The sequence below is a fragment of the Bison bison genome, unplaced genomic scaffold, assembly GCF_000754665.1.
Source record: "Bison bison bison isolate TAMUID 2011002044 unplaced genomic scaffold, Bison_UMD1.0 scf7180017864040, whole genome shotgun sequence".
Lineage (NCBI taxonomy): Eukaryota > Metazoa > Chordata > Mammalia > Artiodactyla > Bovidae > Bison > Bison bison.
Genome location: NW_011494612.1, coordinates 6,194,454 through 6,215,180, shown reverse-complemented (window position 1 = coordinate 6,215,180; position 20,727 = coordinate 6,194,454). Strand labels below are relative to the sequence as shown.

At 42.6% G+C, this 20,727-nt stretch overlaps 1 protein-coding gene across 5 annotated transcripts in view; it reads right to left on the bottom strand.

The window, feature by feature from the left end:
• The window catches only part of FNDC3B (fibronectin type III domain containing 3B), a 359,396-nt gene that overhangs the window by 58,789 nt on the left and 279,880 nt on the right, over nucleotides 1-20,727 (bottom strand). For all 5 annotated transcript variants that reach the window (XM_010835255.1, XM_010835260.1, XM_010835258.1 and 2 more), the window contains 5 exons: nucleotides 9,025-9,149; nucleotides 7,620-7,794; nucleotides 5,523-5,609; nucleotides 4,181-4,319; nucleotides 2,041-2,112 (listed from right to left, as the gene is read on the bottom strand). In XM_010835255.1, the coding sequence (XP_010833557.1) occupies nucleotides 2,041-2,112; nucleotides 4,181-4,319; nucleotides 5,523-5,609; nucleotides 7,620-7,794; nucleotides 9,025-9,149 (598 nt within the window). The remainder of the gene's footprint in view (nucleotides 1-2,040; nucleotides 2,113-4,180; nucleotides 4,320-5,522; nucleotides 5,610-7,619; nucleotides 7,795-9,024; nucleotides 9,150-20,727) is intronic.

The window sequence follows — 20,727 nt, the reverse complement described above, 5'->3', positions numbered from 1 at the left end:
TGAAACACTCAGTGTGACCCAGGTTATCTAACCACTTCTGGGGATTAAAGAAAGCAAGCAGGGCCACTGAGGGGCCTGGGTGAGGCTGATGCCACCAGGAGAAGAGCATTGTGTGTGTGGGGGTGGGGGGGGCGGTGCTTCAACCATCCAGGACATTTATTCCTCCTCTGCTTTGTTCCCACCAACACTATGTTTCCAGCAGACTACTTGAAAGGAATGTTTTACTCCATTCAGTTGTTTAAGGGAAAATACTTTTACCCTCTTCCACGACAGTTACTTGGAGAAGGAAATGGCAATTCCTGGAGACTCCCATGGACAGAGGAGCCTGGTGGGCTATAGTCAATGGGGTTGCAAAGATTCAGACATGACTGAGGCACTAACATATACACACACACGATAGTTACTAACTTCCACAAATACTCTCAGCTGCTTATTAGGCCAGATTTACAATAAAGTCTGTAGAAGGAAATGGCAACTCACTCCAGTACTCTTGCTTGGAAAATTCCATGGATGGAAGAGCCTGGCAGGCTATGGTCCATGGGGTTGCAAAGAGCTGGACACGACTGAGTGACTTCACTTTCTTTCTACAATGAAGTCACATGCACAAGGGCCATATAGGAACAAGGGGGAATAATAAAGATAGTCATTCTGACATAACTGAGTAGATGACCTGTACTGCAAAGGCAGCTAGGAACAAGGACTAGAGAGGAGACTGAATTAATCCCTGATGCCATGCACTACCGGAGAAGGCGATGGCACCCCACTCCAGTACTCTTGCCTGGAAAATCCCATGGACGGAGGAGCCTGGTGGGCTGCAGTCCATGGGGTCACTGAGGGTCAGACACGACTGAGCGACTTCACTTTCACTTTTCACTTTCATGCACTGGAGAAGGAAATGGCAACCCACTCCAGTGTTCTTGCCTGGAGAATCCCAGAGACGAGGGAGCCTGGTGGGCTGCTGTCTATGGGGTCACACAGAGTCGGACACGACTGAAGTGACTTAGCAGCAGCAGCAGCAGCCATGCGCTACCACACCGTTGACCTTATGTGCAGAATGGCATCTACTTTTAATCAGCCACAGTGGTCAAGAGAGCCACAAAACTTCAAAATATATTTAGTTATTCACAATGAGACACTGAATATACATGACTTCTCTCAAAGGCCTGATTTTTAGCATAGAATATGATTTTACGTTAAGAACAGCTGTGCCCATCTCAGAGTATTATGAGTTTTTTTGGCCTAAAATAGAGTAGGGCCCAACTGATGTGAAAATAAAACATTCCAGGTGGCTATCATGGCACAGAATAAAAAGCAAGCCACACACCTGCACAGACTGTTTGTAAAAGTTGCTGTTAACTCTCCCCGCTCCCCCCACATGTGTATCACTTTAAAAAACAAAGTACTAGTTACAGGGATCATTAGAGTGGTGGTGAGACAGGTGTCATTTTTATAGTTCTGAGGACTTGACTTTTTTCTATTAAAGCATAATAAATTTTATTAGAAAGACGATCTAAGAATTTTTTAGAAAACACTATGGGAGGAATCTGACCTCTAACACTGTCTGGCTTTAGCTCACCTAGTGTAAGGAGTAAGGGTTAAACAATCTGACCGAGAAATAACAAAAATGAAGACATTTCCTGAATTTGTTACAGCGTGTTATGCTTGTCAGCAGCCCACAACAATATGTTGTTATCCTCTGTGCACTGATTTATTCTTCCTGCTGATCGCTTCTGACACTTTCTCTGCTTATAAGAATTTCTACAGAAAGTATGCCAAGAGAGATGAAAAACATATTTATTCTATTAATGAGGACCTTTGGCTTAAAGAAGTGACAAAAACTTTAAAAAGCATGATAAAAATATACATATCAAGCAGACTGATTCGTGATGCTGTGTTTGAAAGAAAAAACTGTCAATATGTGATTAAAGCCCATTTACCGTAGTACCTCTATCAACAGAATAAATGATAGCCCACTATTATCATACAGATGTTTATCTTATTAGAAAACAGGACTTGAATAAGAATTTCTACAAACTTCACCTTCAGAATTTCCATCCGTAATCTCCAGCAAGTACTTGAGTATTTCTGAACCGCCATTGTCCTTTGGAGGATCTGGAAAGTAAGCAAATGTCTTATTAGTTATAAAAGCATATTGACTTTTGTTAGTAAACATTATTAGAACACACAGAACCATGTAACATTAGACTGTATAAATTCTGGATTCAACTAAAAGACACAAATAACATTTCACCCAACTCCTTACTTGAAAAACAAAAGAAACAAAAACACCACAAAACCTTCTAACGACGCAAAGGTTACAGAGCTAGAAAAGTTAGCATTTAGTGAAACACGAACAAAACCCGAAATGTGATTTTATTTTTCTAAGAGTTATGGTCAAATATCTATTTTGAGAATTCTAAAGCCTGTTCTTTAATATATGGTGGTTTTTATATAAAACAAAATATTCATGTACTTCTTTTCAAAAATTATTTTATTCTTTATTTCACTTAAATCATCACGACCAGATTCTTTTGCGAGATGGAAAGAGAGGGAAAAGGAGGTGTAAAAATTATTGATGAAATTTCAAATTGTTCATCACAGTGTGCTGCTAAGCAAACTTTACATCCCAAGTGAACCTAATAGAAAATCAGATCAACTGGAACCTGTACCAAAGAGGTGGTTTGAAAAAGGGGTTCTGGCTTGTTACTAGAACCCTGTGTACCTTAGCTATTTGTCTATTGGTAACCCAGGGCCTGCAAGAATTTTCTTTTCTGAGCAGAAAAATATTTTTTCAAGACTACACAGAATTTGCCTCTACTATCAATTGGCCATCTATGTTTTAGACATATTCTCAGGTTACTCATATAGATTTAGAAACTTTAATCCCTCTTTTCACCTATAATTTCCATTAATATACATTAATTTCAGTAGTAGATATTTACAACAATAATTAAATAGTTAAATCTTATGGCATATGGGGCCTCCTTGGTGGCTCAGACACTGAAAGAATCAGCCTGCAATGCAGGAGACCTAGGTTCAATCCCTGGGTCAGGAAGATCCCATGGAGAAGGGAACAGCAATCCACTCCAGTATTCTTGCCTGGGAAACCCCATGGACAGAGGAGCCTGGCAGATTACAGTCCATGGGGTTGCAGAGTTGGACAAGACTGAGCGACTTAACAGTTAACAGTTAACAATGAAAGTAAATGTTCAGTGCTGACAGAAATTTCTAGGATATTCTGAGAAAAGAAGCTTTAGATCTGGAAAAAAGCACACTTAGTTTTTTTTTGTTTCTTTTAATCATATCCATGTTCCAGGGAATAATTCTGCCTCAAAATCACCACATAACTTGAAGCAGTGATATGTCTCAGTGGTTGGTCTCTAATAATGATTTAGTTATGTTTTACATTTCCTTTATATCACTTGACTGCCAGGTAAAAATTTTTTTTTGTCTGTTAGGTAGTTACTATTCTTGTATGATGTTAGTGATGATCATACACATCGTAACAGTTTCACATACAATTGCAAATGTTTATCAACATTCTAATGGCATTTATTTCATTGAAATAATCCATGCAGCAGGTGAGACACAATATCCTTCTATCAGATTCCTACAAATAGCATATAATGAACTTTAATATGGGAACTTCCTGAAGTCCGAGGCCTCTGGTTATATACAAACAACAAAAACTAAAGTCTTCCTAATTCATTGTAACTTAAACATCCTGTCAAATTTAATATGACTTAACCTAAATTTTGAAAACTATTTTCAATACTAACTTTATAAATCAACTTTCATATTAATAACTTTATAAATCAACTTGCATATTAATAACTTTATAAATCAATTTTCATATTAAATATTGCTACATTTTAAGGGAAAGTTACTGAAGAATGATATATTCAGAGACTACCACATACAAATTATTAATATATTAAAATACAGGCAGAAGAAGTGTCTTACAGGAAAATCATGAAGTAAATGAAATGCTCTTACAATTGTCAATTTTACCAACTGGTGGCATTGTCAGGATATTTCTAATATATATATTTCAAACATGTAAAACTCCCTCAGATAATATGGTTTCTTTGTTAACTGGTTTGTCACTACTGAAATTAATCAAGTTTAAAAAAAAAAATCTGTCAAAAAAAGCAGCAGCAGCAATAGCAATAAAACATACCCCATTTGACACTAAAGCCATAAGACATAACCGGTCCTTTAATGAGGGGTCTTGTAGGTGGTCCAGGCCTGTCTGGACTTGTTGTACAAACCAAAACTTCACTTGGGCAGCTTTTCCCTTCCATATTAGAAGCAGTCAGCTGTAACACAACCAATAACACATTCATATGCTTTAGATAGTAGTTCTTAAACCAGTGGTAATGTTCAATATGGCAAGATCAAGGCATCCATGAACTCAGATACTGACACATATTCTCCCTTGCTCTCTCACAAACTACTAATTTATAAGTGTTTCTTTAATGGAGTACTTATTTTCTAAACAGTTTACTTATTAACAATTAAAAATGAAACAACAAGGTAGGTTTTAGCTAAAGACACTTTTACCTTTTCAAGAATACAAAACAAAACCAGTATGTCTCCACCAGTTCATTTTGTTTTATGGAAGGAAAATATGGCGGGGGGTGGTGGGCAGCAGATATAAAGAACCTTGCTAACCTTGATTATTTAGGAGTAGGACAACGCCACCTTGTGGAGAATTGCTGGCAGTATACCTCTGATCTCATAGCCAGCCATCGAATAGCAAGGTTTTTTAAAATATCAAAAACTATCATTTTCCTTTAGTAGTCACACGTTCCACTTGACAATCTGACAAATATTTATTGAGTGACTCCTACAAGTTAAATAACATGATTTGTCTCTCAAATTAAGAGAAGGAAAGAGAGAATCAGAAGACAACCACATCTCTCTAAAACGCACACTGTTGCACCAGAAAGTACAAGGCTGTGCTAGGATCGATAACAGTAAGGCAGCACAGAAGGCAGCCTGCTGTCTCCTCTCTCCTAATGAGATCGCAGAACTGTCTTCTGCTACAACACAATGTCCCACGGTGACGTCAGCAGTGCTTGTCCAGAGCCTAACAGGGGAGGGGTGTAGGTAATAGAAAACAAAAATGGCTGAGAAAAGAAAAATGGGCAAAAGAGCACAGGACAATGGGAAAAAAGGAAATCTGATGAAAAGAAGAAACTCTGAATAGAAGGACATAAAGTGCAGGTGAGAGACAGGTACGCTGGGCACCTGGTCTGAATCTTCCTGGGCAAGGGCATCTAGCCTCGTTATGTAATTTATTACAGTACATCACAGCAACAGGTTTCTTTTCTCCAAAGTCGGGTGTGGGTTTTAAAATTAAAGTATGGTGTGTATTTTATAGATATTACTTTAAAAGTGTGAAGTGCAGCAACCTTAAAAAAGTTTTTAACCTGTAAAATTGATTTAAAATGATAAAGGGGGGAAACATAAAAGAGCTTTATTTTTAAGCAGTTCAAGTACCCAAATGACTGACTTACCCTGAATTTATACTGTGTGCTTCTTTTGAGATTTTTCACAGTACAGGTTAAATCCTCTCCAGTGTATTTTGGGTGGAAAAGGTTATCCTGTAAAGGCAAAGCCAGAAAGAAACATCAGTATCATAAAATCTGGGCATTAAATCCCTTGTATGTAGGAGTTTTAGACTGCCTCTTTCCATTATCACAGTGGGCCAGAAGTCTGGCAGCTATAGCAAAAATAGGGCCAGAATCCCACGGTGCTTTAAGTGAAACTTTAACTGTTATCACATCATAATCTGTCCTGATCTGGGCACTTTTATTGTGAGACTAACACTAATGTGAAAGAGAACAATGCTCTCTTTGAAAAAGTGCAAATTTCCTTTTAATAGATGCCACCATAAACTTTCCTCACAGAGCAAACTTTTTCTAGTTACTCAATAAGCATTTTAAACAAAGAATTTAACTACCAAATTAACGAAGCAGTATGTAGTTTAAAAAAAAAATCATTTAACAACATTGTCATGAAAAAACGCTCTTGTGCAGAAGTCCTCACTGTCAAGCTGCAGTGTGCTATGTAATAAACAGTGGTTGGGGTTTCTGACAGTGTCTTCTGGCTAACGGGGAAAGTCCTTCAACGGGATAGATGTCCCACTGACAGCCAACTGTATGGAATTCATACAACAGTATTCTTAGTCATGCATGCATCCACCCCCATTCATCCATCTGATCTCAGAGCACCCCTGATGCACCAAGCTCTCTTCCACGCTCTAGAGGTTTAGCACTACCCAAAAACAAAGTCTTGCCCATCAGAAACTGTATGACAGCTGGAGAAAGCAATTAAAACACTCTGCATACAAATATGAAGCATGTTGTGTGGTGTTAAGTGCTATTAGATGAAAAATAAAGCTGGGTAAGAGAACAGAGTCGGTAATAGAGCTAGGGAGCATTGCTTTCTATAGCTCTCCAGGCTCAATGAAGCAGTCACATGCGGCTCTTCCAATAAATTAAAATACAATTAAAAATTCAGTTCCGTGGGCTGACAGCCACATCTCAAGTGCTCCACAGCTCTGTGTGACTAGGCTGTATCTTATTACACAGCACAAATTACAGAACATCTCCATCACCACAGAAAGTGCTCCTGGACAGTGCTGTCATACAAGGCGGTCAGGGAAGGGCTCTCTAAAGAGGTAACATGTGAGAAGAGACCTGAAGGAAATGAGGGGAGTGACTCAAAGATATCTGAAGGGGCATGTGAGCCAGAGGGCACAGGAGTCGCTAAGGCGCTGTGGGAGGGCGTGGCTGGTGTGCTCAGCGAGATGACAGTGGCAGAACAAGGTCAGTGATGAAGACCCTGAATTTGGAGGACCTGGAAGTCATTCTGAGAGTACTGGCTTCTCCTCTGGAAGAGAAGGGAAGGCACTGGGATGGGAAGAGTTCTGAGCAGAGCACCGACATGCCGTATTTTATTTAACAGGCTCACTGTGGCTTCATGTGCAGAACAGAGTGTAAGGATGAAAGTAGAGAAAATACTTAAGAGGCTATTCCAACAACCCAGGGGCGGAGATGACGGTGGCTGGGAAAGTACAGTAGCTGTGCAGATGCTGAGAAATGATCAGATTTCTGGGTAACTTTGGAAGGGAGATTTACAAGGATTTGCTGACTGATTACATATGCGGTCTGATGGCTCAGACAGTAAAGAATCTGCCTGCAATGTTGGAGACCTGGGTTCGATCCCCGGGTTGGAAAGATCCCCTGGAGAAGGGAATGGAGACCTACTCTAGTATTCTTGCCTGGAGAAGTCCATGGACAGAGGATCCTGGTGGGCTACAGTCCATGGGGCCAGACATGACTGAATGACTAATGCAACAACTCAACACACGTATGAGGCTAAGGATGCCCCCACGGGTTTCTGGCTTCCCCAAAGGAAAGGTCGGGGATGCCATTTACGGATCTGGGGAAGACTGTGGGAAGGACAGGGTTCTGCTGGTGATTGCCCTGGTAGAAATTAAGAATTTGGTTTCCAATAGGCAGTGAATCTAATTTCACAGTGTACCCTGTAGCTGTGATAAAACTGACTTTACAGAATGCACACAGAAGCATGACATGTGCCAGACTTACGTTCTCATCCTCCTGGATTTCCAAGGTGTAGGTGACCACCTCCTCAGGTGAGCAGCCTTCTGGTTTACTCCACTGCAGTGTGACCCACGTGACCCCAGCTCGAACGAGTCTTGGTGCCGAGGGCATCTGAGGAATGTTTCCTAACGTGTAGCACACCACCTCTTGGCTATACCCGCTGGAGAGAAACAGACCCGGTGAGACACCTTTAGGAGCATGTGGAGGAGTTGGCATTTCAAAAGCTACCGCGTGACTGGCTTGGGTTGGTAAGTCTGTGGCCTGACAGGTTCAGCAAGCAAAGGCAGGCAAGGATCCTTTGTGTGATGTTCCTTACCACAACTTCAGTGCGCCCCAATCACCCACTCCCTACTTAGTCTACTACTAGAAAAGCATACTGTGTTACAGGAAAATATATTTAAAAATGTATTCCCCCCCACAGGCACCTAGGAGTAAGCACAGTGTGACGGTGACAAGCCACGAGCCACAGCTACCAAGGAACTGTCAAATCAATGCATATAAGGGCAAACAATGGTCTGCTGATAAAATAAATGTTTTACAAATATGTACGCTGCCATTTTCCAAAAGTTTGTGGATGCTTTTGATTCGTTTATAAATTCTGAAGCTGTAGAAGCCTTTATCATTATGACTGTTCAACTAGTGAACTCTAAAAATACAATGGCTATCATGGGTAGGGAAAGAGGGCTGAAAAGCTTGTGATCTTAACAAGTTCTTTAGGCTGAATAAAGGGTTGGGACCAATCATGTGCTGAACCTTTAAGAAGATTTTCAACAAGTAGTGATGAAAGAAAAAGATTTTTCCCTTAATCAACTGTTACCCAGGCAGTGCAACTGAAATATGGTCTTTTCAAGGTACTTTTAATCTACTGATGCTTCACCATAAACCTGTTCTCACCGTTCCCTAGCAGCTTGGAGGCAAGCCGTGAGTCCTACACAGTCCAGATTCTCTCCAGTCTTGTGAGTATCTGCCTGGGCTTGACAACAATGGATGGCCCAGCAACTCGTTCTTTGTATCAGGAAACACTCAGACATAATTGAAAAAAGCAACTGAACGAGTAGCTTGCTAAAGTGATGAAAGAAAAAGGCACAGCATCTGAAAAATAAAGTCCTCAGAGGATTCCCTTTCAAAATCTGTAGTTACCTTTCCCTTGATTCTCTGAGACCCCTAGTGGGCCTTTCTGCATTACAGCCTGCAAGGCTGCAAAGAGGACACAGTGGCATTTATCACCTCGGAAGGGGCCTTCTAGCCTCTGATTAGGATTCTCTTTTGGAAGATCTCCAGCTGGTGCAGTGTGGAGGCAGCAGGCGACCTCGCCTTTCAGCAACGTGAGAGGAGGACTCAGGGACACCACATAGAGGCTTAAAGGCATGAGGACTGGGAAACGCCATACCTGGTGCCAATGTCATTCCGAGCCGCCAGCCGGAACGTGTACCCCATGGCTGGACACAGCTTTGTCAACTTGCAGTGCTTCTGGCTCCCAAAGAAGCATTGTCTGAAACCACTGTTTCTTTTTCCCTAAAAGAAAACAAGAAACAATGCACATAAATTTAAAAAAAAAAATAAGAAAATGAAGGAGCATTTTGAATAACTGCTTAATTTTCTAGCTTGGATGAACAAAAACAATAGAAGGAAAGCACTCTACAATGAAATACCATCCTTAACACAAAGGCACTACAGACAATTCCGTTACTGAGACAGGTGGTATACCATACTTGTGGTATTTTCAAAGAGGACTTTGGTCAACAAAATAGAGAAGGCCCTTTTCAGGCACAGGGCAATGCTCAAGTTAAGGATCACAGTTTCTCAGATCTTCTTCACTTGGTCAAATAGCCCGACCTGGCCCATTATAGTGAGTCTGCGGCCTCACAGGATCACTAGCTTGGGAACTGCACAGTCTTCCCCAGGCGGCCCAGCACTCAAGGACTGATCTATGCAGCCCTGCAGGTCACAACTGTTCCTCCCTCCACCGTCACCACCCTGGTCTTCTCTCTCTTCTCCTGCTTTGTGGCAGCTCCCAAGCCCACACCTGTACATTCCAGTTGGTGAGCTGCTTGTATGCTCATCCCTAAAGGCTGGGCACATGCCTTTGACTAAATCTTGTCCACATCTGGTCTCAAAGCAGTGCTTTGGACAATCCGGGAGTTCTATCAAGGCTAGTAGTTGAGCTGAATGTCTGACAAAGACTTGGAACATCAGTTCAATTCATCTATGTGTATTACAACCATTCTTAAGTGTTTTATGAGGATGGAAACACATTTTTAATACATTCCTAGCCTTATACAATGCTTCAAATTCCTTAAAGTAAAAAGAAGACACTCCAGTGGGTTCTCTTAATAGATCTAAGAAGAAAAAAAAAAAAAAACTACTCTGTGCCATGCTCAGAGGCATGGAATACGCATATCAGCAGTTTTCTAGAATATTTCATACCCATAATTCACAGTAGTTTATCTATGTTCATGCAAAAGAAAATCACATGCTAATGCTGGATGAATCTCAGCATTTTAATCAGACAGCCAAGCCCAGGACTTTCAGGAATATGTCTGAAGCTCTCTATTATATAAAAGACAAAGAAAGCACATTTTTCTCCTAAGAAAATGTAGGCCTTTCCTTCCTTTAAATAGGTCTCCAAATGCTTACTACTTAAAAAAAAAATTCCAGGTGAAGTTTAATTCAAAATAAGCATACAACTAGCTTCAAGTATCACCAGGCTGAACAGATTAAAAATCACCACACCACAGTGATCCTCAAACTTTTCCCAGTCTCCCCTCCCAAGCAAGGTGGTACCCTTTCCAAGGAAGAGAGGAGAAGCCCTAACAGTTTTAAAGAGCCAAAGTTCATGTTATCAAGGGTTCAACATGCAGTCAGATACAATGATGAAAAATGGTAGGGGTGGGGTTGGACGAAGGGGGCAGTAAAGCATATGTTTTTCAGCTGCGACTTAGGCAAAGTCACTCCGGCTGGCAAATCATGCCCTTAGGCTTACTTTAACCTTGAGCATTAAGGTTGCTGCAGACAATTTATTCAAAGGAAAGCTGTTTATGCATATATTTGCATAATTACATCCAGTGTCTGATTACACTCTGTGCGCTGCACACCCTGGTATGTTCTGTATCCATTTCAGGCAGTAGCGTGATCCACCTTCTTTCCTCCTCTATTTCTGAGCTCAGAGTAAACAGTGCAAGAAAGGCACATCCTGCCACCACGGAAGCCTTCCAAACCCCAGGCTGGCTCCCCTTCAATGCCTCGTTTTTCCTATTCTTTGTTTGGTCTCCTTTGCCCATTTCTGGTGCTTAGAACTACAGCCAGTAAATAAAAGTCAGTCTGTTCCTTACCAGGTTGATTTGCTTTAATATGGCGGAAACCAGCCTGTGGTTTAAATGAGAAAAAAAGAGTGGGGAGGCATCAATGATGGGAACTAGACTTTTATTTTAAAGGGCCAGAGCACTGGGGCTCACTAAAGAACTGAGAGAGAGAGAGAGAGCCATTCTGTGACCTTTAGGAGGTTTTCCTACATTGCCAACATTTAAAAAAAAAAATTCTACTTCAGTATCAAGAACAATTACTAGATAAACTCCAGCTTGTTTAGGTAAATCATGCCAAATTTTATACCTTTCCCGATATCCTACTATGTGCATGAACCCCAAGAACACAGAGAATGACCCAGAGTTGGTAGAACTTTAGAATCAAGTTTTAGAAACAGTACTTGTAGAATATGAAGGGGTGAGAGTACAAATGTTTCACAGAGTTAAAAAGGTAAAGCTTACTGGTGAATTTTTAGAAGTTACTGAATATAAAACAAAAGAAAAAGAGGAGAGGAAGTAGGTTAAAATATTTCAAACAAGAGAAGTTCTTGAATAAAACAAAATACTCATGTATGACAAGGAGTTTAATATAAACGGGATACCTGGGAAGAAAGAAAATTAATATTCACAAGAGTCTCTGCAGTGCAAAGGTAATCTACTGTTAAGAGGTAGGCCAGCGAAGATGGAGAACACTCCAGGCTCCCATGTGGGATGGCTCCTGAGTCACCCTAGTCTTCCATGGAAGACCATGCCATGTTCTCTGATGGCTTTAGGCTTAGGCATCAGAATAAGTACACAGTCAAAGGTACAGGCGATGTGAAGAATCTGTTTGTAAACCAAGCATGACCCCAGGTTGCAAACAGCATTTATAAATTAAATATTATCCAGCTCTTCCTGTTGACAGAAATGGATAGGGTTTAAAAATATATATATATAATGTTTAGAAGATTAAAAGACTCAGAGAAATGGACAGGAGTGATAATGCAATTGTTTATCAGGAATTAAATATGTCCAAGCCACTGTGGCACAGAAGGCAATGGCACCCCACTCCAGTACTCTTGCCTGGAAAATCCCATGGACAGAAGAGCCTGGTATGCTGCAGTCCATGGGGTCGCAAAGAGTCGGACACGACTGAGCGACTTCACTTTCACTTTTCACTTTCATGCATTGGAGAAGGAAATGGCAACCCACTCCAGAATTCTTGCCTGGAGAATCCCAGGGACGGGGGAGCCTGGTGGGCTGCCGTCTATGGGGTCGCACAGAGTTGGACACGACTGAAGCGACTTAGCGGCAGCAGCAAGCCACTGTGGTTAGTGAAGTTTTACAAACAGTAAATCACAACTTCCATATTTGATAGGTAGCATGGCTCCAAATGATTGAGATATTATAATCTATATCATGTTCCCTCTTCTAATAAAATCTAATTTAAAGCACATAGGATTACTGAGACATAACAGCTGTACCTGGAAAGAACAACTTATATTTTAATAAGTTAAAGTTAGCTTCATGCAAACTTTCCTACAAAAACATGGTCCCAATGGAAATGGACAATCTCTCTCCACTGCAGGCCTGCTGTCTTCAATAATCTGGTCAAACATAGGCAGCAGAGACACCCGTGGCTGAGGCATTGCCCTGCTCAGCTACTGCTGCTAGGCCACGTGTGGGGTGTCACACAGAGGGGAGCTCAATAGGCCAAGGAGCCGGCTGCTCTACGAGCGAAAAGCTGAGACATGGATGGCCAGGAGCGTCCTGATTCTGCATGTTGGAAGATCATGGATGTGCATCATAGGACCAGTCAGGATCCAAATCTCTTTGAGACGAGCACTGGAGTGCCTCCTCCCAGGAAGGAAAGAAAACTTCACCCAATGAGAGCAGAGGTGACAGGAGGCTGGAAATCCACCCTGGAGGCTGGAAATTCGATCGTTCTGGCACAGATGTAGCCACCACACTACTGACCTCATTGGACATGAAGCCCCAGCGTGTTCTGGACTAGCTCCCTACTGCCAGTGTCCACAAGCCAAAAAGAACAGATTTTCAGGGTTCCCTGACTTGTTTCCATTTCATAATCCTGGGCATGCCCAAATGCTTTTCCTACCACGCACACTGAAGTTCACTCAAGGACGAGGTTAATCTTTACTAGAATGTGAAGAAATTTTGGAGTACAAACCAACTGTGTGTGAATAGACTTCAAGGTGCTCACCTTGGTGGGGAGTGAGGCATCACAAACCCACACTGCTTCCTTTTACAGTTGAGTTCCTCTTCTCACTCCAATGAGTTTACAGTTCTTGCTAATATGCATCATCCTATACTCAGACCTAGCCTGCAAGGACCCACTCATAGTCATGGGCCTTGAGACAAATGGAACTGTTTTCCACCCAGGGGGCTTGTCCTCCACTTCTGGTTAAAACTGCTCCCCAGAAAAGCACTCAATTTGCAGGCGGCTCAATCATGTACACAGCATGTATCAGATTAGTCTTTCCACAGTCCCAAGCTCCTGTTTGGCCTCCATCACCTCTTGTTACCAATGAACAGAAATACTTGGCATAGAATCTATATTCTAGACTCCACTGATCGGCTTAAGCTCCAGCCCCTCCAGGAGGCCTGGTCCCTGATGCCACTGAACTCAATTTACCAGAGTTCACTGGACCTAGTCTGGACATCTCATTGATCTGATCCTTGGTGAACAAGGGTCTCTTTTCAGTTCTCGATTCACACAGTACGGGGCGGCAGGGGGTGGGGTGGGGTGGTCTGTGGATTATCTTGGAGGGCAGGTCCCAGCCATCCCACACTCAGAAAGCTCCACTCTGCTCATGTCTGTCCCACTCCATCCTCATTTTCACTCCCTTGGTAGAAGGGTCACACATTTGGTTACCAGTCCTAATAAAAATCAGAGTCCAGATGTTCTTTTAGGTCCTATAAAGTTCCCACTACATTCTGAAGAGTGCCAGCTTTCTGCCAGACTGTGAAAGGACCCAATCTCAGACCAGCAGGGGTGAGAGAAGGCAGTGTGGGGTCGTGTGAGACGTAACTCCTGTGGCTCCGCAGCAGACAGTGAGTCACCCTTGGAAGCAGTTTTCAAGATGAGTTAATATAAACTTCAGGGACAAAGATATCTTGAAATACTATTCCACTCTTTGAGATGAAATCTTGGGGTAAATTGTAAATAAAAGATTTAAAATGTTTAAGTAATATATTCTCTATTTTCTCACTTTATTTTCTGCCCTTTTACTATCTACTTAAGTATTTTTCTTTTTAATTAACAATTTAAAATTAGCTGTTAAATAAGATGATAAACAGATTAGTTTCTATGTTTATAAACTCCCTCAAAAAAGGAGGGGGGAGGGAACACTTTGCTGATCTCCTGTGAGTCATCCTAAGGAGGCCGACTCATGAAGTGTGACAGTAAGGCAGAGACACTAATTGGCAGGGATGTGGTTTTCCTCGTGGGTTCCTCCTCATCACCGAGGGAGCATCTTTTTAGTGAGAAAAGCCGGGTTTGTGCACCACCGAGTCACGCCCCGTCGGGCCAGGGGTCTGAGCCCCATCCCATTGCTGCATTTCTGGGGCACATCTGTCTGCCTTCTTCTCTTCCCAGAACACTCAGAGGAGAGCAGGGGCAGGAAAAGAGTTACGCTGTCCTTTCTAAGTCCACACCCTTTTAGGGCATAGTACCTAAAATACCGGCTTCCCTGGCGGCTCAGCGGTAAAGAATCTACCTGCAATGCAAGAGACATGGATTTGATCCCTGGTTCTGGAAGATCCCCTGGAGAAGGGCATGGCAACCCACTCCAGTATTCTTGCCTAGAGAATCCCCATGGACAGAGGAGCCTGGCAGGCTATCGTCAATGGGTTTGCAAAGCGTCGGACGTGACTGAAGCGACTGAGCACGTGCCTAAAACACTGTATGTGCTACACAAAGATAAAGGGGAAAAGATCAACAGATTAGGAGAGTCAGGAGAACCTGTGTCACGTGGTGATGATTCTAAACATGTCCAAACATTCCTGATTCCCCAACAGAGAGGAGCAAAGCTTATGGCCCTTGAACATGGGTGGGCTTGTGACTCTCTTGTCATGACAGATGGAGTGGATATGAAGCTGTTGTGACTACTAAGGAGAGGCCTGAAAAGGCGATGATGTTTCTGCCTTTTTACCAGAACATTCACTTTTGCAGTGCTGAGTCCCCTGAAGCTGCTGTGCTGTGAGAGAGCCTGAGACAAAGCCCACCTAAGCCAGCAGTGACCACCGGACTTGTGAAGAAGGATCCCGCCAGAAGGTTCCAACCCCAACCAACAAGCCCTCCCCAGCTGAAGCTCCAGAAACTGGAATGCAGAGGAGCTAATTCTCCAGTGCCTTGTCCAAATTCCCAACCCTGAATCCATGAGAAAAGACAAGTGACTGGTTTAACGCACTGAGTTTTGAGGTGATTTGTTATGCAGTATTACACTTATCTATTTTGATGTCCATATATGTTTATAATATGAAGTTTTCTATAAACTTATAAATTCCTCCTGCACTATAAATATAAACAGCCAGGAAGTAAGGCAGCAGAAGCGAGTGTGCTTGTATACAGTCAATGTTCAACATCTGTCTGCATAAAGGACCCTCAAAGCCATCCAACAGAGTGAGGCTTCTTTGAATAGATTTTTAAAGTTGTTTCTGTAGAACCTAAAAAATGTAACAAGATTCCTAGATAATAAAGATCACCCAAAATTGTTAATCAATGGCAATGTAGTCACTTCATCTTAGAGTAACATCTTAGAGAATTAAAAAGTTTAATAATGCTATCTCCAGAGTTAAAGACAACCCTGGGGAATATTTTTATATTTAAATACAGATATGAAAAAGTCTTTGGGACACAGTTTAGGTATGGCATAGCCTAAAGCCTCAAGAGTGAGCAAAGTAAATAATCTATCAAAGGACATCCACATGCAATCACATCTCTACCTGTTTGATATCTGTTTACAACACACAATGGAAAAAAGCTCCAGTGAAGAAATCAATTTACAGATATGTCTGCCTATCTGAAAAGTGGTACCTAAGTATATAAGAAGTATTTGATTTATATCATACAACTAATTGTTAAAATCTGTCTAAATGTAGGTGTTAATTTGTAAAACTATGTAACTGGAAACAGATAAAAGTAGCTTTTCCAAATCTGTTTTCCTTCTTTATTAACTTAGTATCTTTATAAAGTGGCTCTGGTACTTGGGAAGAGGAATCCTTAAAATGGGTTCCCTGCTAAGGAATTTAACACAGTCATAACCAATTCTATTCATACAACTTACATATACTCCAACTATTTTAAGCCACAATATTTTCCTGCCAGGAGTGGTTCTGTAGACCATGGGGAATGTGGTTGCTCTGGCTAACGTTTCCAGTTCCCCTGGAGTGTACTAACAATCTAGGAAGCTGGTGTTTCTAACACTGCTACTAAAGTATTGACATATATACATTACCATGTATAACATAGCTAGCTAGTGGGGAGCCTGGTGCTCTGTGATGACTAGAGGTGTGGGATGGGGTGGGAGGGAGGCTCAGGAAGGAGGGGTTTTATGTGTGTGTGTTTATATATACATATGTATACTTATAGCTGATTCATGCTGTTGTATGGAAGAAACCAACACAACATTGTAAAGCAATTATCCTCCAAGTAAAAATGAAGATAAAAAAAAAAAAAACTTGGCTGACATTTTCAATTGCCTTCAAATTAATAGGTTGGAAATGATCCTTCCTGTTCCTCTTCCTGGCACAAGAAAATGAGAATGGCCAACAAGTGTGCTAGAATCCATGGTGAACCAGCAACCGTTATGTGACTTGTACTCCTCCTGATGTTTTCTTGATCTATTGACCTCCTTCTCTTACAGGTAACATGCATGTGGTTTTCAGGCGCCATGTGCTCATGGCCCATGGCTGCTGGATCCGGACATGGGCTGAGTGATTCTGGGCTGGGGACTCTCTGTAACAGCATAGTTCAATCTGTCAGAAACATCAATGATAAATCAAATAAAAAATTAGGCTGCACTGGCCAACTGAACTACTGCCAGGCTCAAAGATTTAGTCTGCTAGTACATCTATATTTAGAAGTTGTTCCAGTGCTGGCGGACCCTAGGCAACATCAAAGATAAATGTTGGCTTGAGAAATCAAAGCTCATAAGTGTTTAGCATAACCATATATAAGAAGGGCTTCAGAACAGGGAGGTGGGTGGATTCCAAAGTTCTTTATGCCAAACCTCACTCTCCCCTCAGTGATGCCTCTTTCACTTCACTGACCACTCTGGCACAGAGGAAATTTTCAAAGGTAAGAAAAGTGGGGAGTTTGTGGCTGCATGATACCAAATGAATACTGCAGGCATTTTATTCCCTGGCACACTAGTTTTTTATATTAGTGGGAGGGTCTTGACTTCCTAAAACAGCCAAGGATGATCCTCTGGTTCAAAACCAATAAATGCAATGTTCCTGTATAGCCCTCCAAATGTGGAGGTTCGCCAGATGTCGAGTGCTCTGATAAGATCGATGTGTTCAGACTGTCCCAAAGAGAAAGGAAAGGAGAAGCGAGTGGGTGATTTTAGAATAGGCTGCCTATACAAGAGACGAACCTAGGGATGGCTGGCTTCAGTTTACCCCCTAACCAAGGCCCAGGTGGACATCCTGTAGTTGGACACTAACAAACAGAACAAATGAGCTGATGACTTAGCGCTGAGGACACAGGTGATACAGCCTCAGCTGGAAGTTCTCCAGAGTCTGCTGCCCTAACACGTAACTCCCTCCTTTACACATGCGATACCTGGCAAGAAGCACGGAGAATCTGCTTCTGGTGTGCAGTCGTCTGAGGGGATGAGAGAGCTCCTTTTAACTCAGCTCTGCCTTTGATACCTACGGGCCTCTCCGAATTGCTAAATCCTTCCTTGCCTGGTTTCCTTCCATAGAAGCTGCAGTGAAGGAAGCTATTCCCCTGGCTCTCAGAAACTACCCTTGGATGTGGCAGTGAAGACTTGTGATGTGGCAAAACACTGTCTCTCTGCCAGCTCACTAATCTGGCTCTTATGTAAAAGAGGCTTTCTGATGGACAAATGATAAAGGACTTACTCATTCTCACTCTCGAGAATGAGCAGAAGAGCTCATGGGCCTGGGCGAGTGGCACCCTCCCCTGATTTTCGGCCAGGCCTCGGTGATGGACTGGGGAGTGGACACTGGCCTTCCTGGTGTTCTCCACTGGAGCAGCAGGCTATGCGGCCGCGGGCAACAGGGCTCCCAGAGACAGTGGCACTCGTGGCAAGGCTCTCTTCATCCATTCTGTAAGTCACTCTGCTGTCAGTGCTATGGTTCCTCCTGGAAAGGCTACTGTCTAACCAGAAACACCATGTGCAAATTCACTTATGGCAAGAAGCCTTTTGAAAGATTACTAATATTAACACCTAAGTTAAACAGGTACCTAAGAATTGATGCTTTTGAACTGCGGTATTGCAGAAGACTCTTCAGAGTCCCTTGGACAGCAAGGAGATCAAACCATTCAATCCTAAAGGAAGTCAACCCTGAATATTCACTGGAAGGGCTGATGACTGAAGCTGAAGCTCCAATACTTTGGCCACTTGATGTGAAGAACCGACTCATTGGAAAAGACCCCGATGCTGGGAAAGATTGAGGGCAGGAGGAGAAGCGGGTGACAGAGGATGAGATAATTGGATGGCATCACCAATTCAATGGACACAAGTCTGAACAAACTCCAGGAGATAGTGAAGGACAGTGAAGCTTGGCGTGCTACAGTTCATGGGATCACAAAGAGTCGGACATGACTTAGCAACTGAACAACAAGTTAAATAGGAATCTGATTAATAAATCAGAAACCAAGTACCTCCTTATGAGGCCAGCTCAGTCCCTAAATGATACGATGCATGGCTGGGGCCTGTGGCCTGCTCTGGGTTTCTGCAATGGGGCTGCTGAGCCCAGCCTGGCTGCTTTGTGGGTTCCCGGGGGCTTCTGGGCTCTACCTGCTGCTGGCCTTTTCTGTTCGATTTCAAAGTATCCCTTGATTTCTGCAGTATTTATTTCATTCGTGGTCTACTGTTTGACAGCTGTGTTCACTCAGTAGTCACCGGGAAACCCAGATATGACATGCCTGTTCGGATGCGCTGAGTCACATGGGAGGGAGAGATTCTTGAGAACACCACTAGTCACATTCCCACAAAGCTATTTTTCTAGTTCTCTCGAATATTCCCAACATGTCATGTCTGGAAGCAAAGCTAATGGCAAATTAACATCTATATATAGCATTGACATCCGTTTTTGTTTAGTTCAAACCAGAGCCATTAACCTCAGGGCTCCTGTTTAAATTTTTGACAGAAAAATGTTGTATTTCTTTCACACAATCCTTCTATAACTGTTGACTTTTCCTATCCCAGATCTGAATGTTAATGTGCTTAGGTGACATGAAATAATCATTACACAGCATCTGTCATTGCCCAAGTTATCTCATTCAATCTTAACCTACTTGTGAGATGACAGACACATTTTCAAATGGAGAAGCTGAGACCCGAGGGGTTAAATTATTTGTTTGACTAGCTTGAGACAAAGCAGAAACAATCCAGTTCTCCTTGGGTGAACGCTACACCACTGAACACATCAACATGAATCCATGCTACGTATTCACGAGATCTTAGGAGACCTGTGTGTGCACTGAGGAACTAGCTGCTAACAGCAACAGTTAGCATTTCTGTAAAGCAGAAGTTAAAACATCTAAGAGCAGAACTCACACTATAGTTCATCTGAGTCGTTCCAACAAAGGGAACGTGGCCAAGAAAGGCTACACCTTTCCAAGTTATGAAAACGGATCTATTTCAGGGGAAAATTGAAACCAATGGCTGTGACCAAAAAGCCAGTGACACCTGTGTTCCATTTTCAGCTGCTTATTACCATTTCATAGTTACAGTTACTTCCTGCGTTGATGGAAAAATTAAGAGGGTGTCTAGGCACAATTATTAATGGAGAAAAGTAGGCATGCAACACCCTCTTGCAGAACCATTAGTGAGTAACCTCCAGGTGAGTTCTTCGAGCAGTGATGTGACATTACTGACAATGAACTTAGGAGAGAGGACACGTCAGTCCCCGCCCCCCCGCCCCCCGTGCTTCATGGTTCTGTTTTCTGTTCCCCAATTAGGGTCACACCTGTCTTCAGAGACCAGCAGGCGGCTAGCTACTGATTGAGGTGGCTTTCCCCAAGGTCAACTCAGCACAGCATTCCCAGGGGTGGCACCCAGTGGCCTCTCTGCTACCGCTCTTTCATTCATGAAGGTCTTTTTCTAGAACCTGACAGCAGCACTTGAAACCCTGTACTCTTGTTTGCTAACATCTTCAGAATTTTACACTGATTATTTTACTGGAATCGTGATTAAAAACTGAGTCAAAGAATAAAGTATTCTGGGAACTTTAGCCAGTGCTGATATGATAAAAATATGGGGACACCCAGACATCCATGGTGGCATGTATGTGGATGGGGTCACCTCACCTAAGCTGGGATTTTCAGACCAGGTGCTCCAGCAGGAAATGGGCAGGTGTGACTCCTGAACACAAGTTTCTTCGAGACTGAAGGACACCTGCTTGCCCTCAGGTGGGGATCTGCTCCTCTGCACACCCTACCTCCTTCCTGCCCATTAAGCTTGTTTCTACAGCCCCCTGGGTGCCAGAGAGGCCAGGGGTGTGTGGCTGGAAGAGGCAAACTCTGGCTCTGGAGAGGGCTGGGTGTGGGGGGAGTGACTCCAGCCTAAGGCTGCTCTGTTCTCCTGCCCCGATGCACC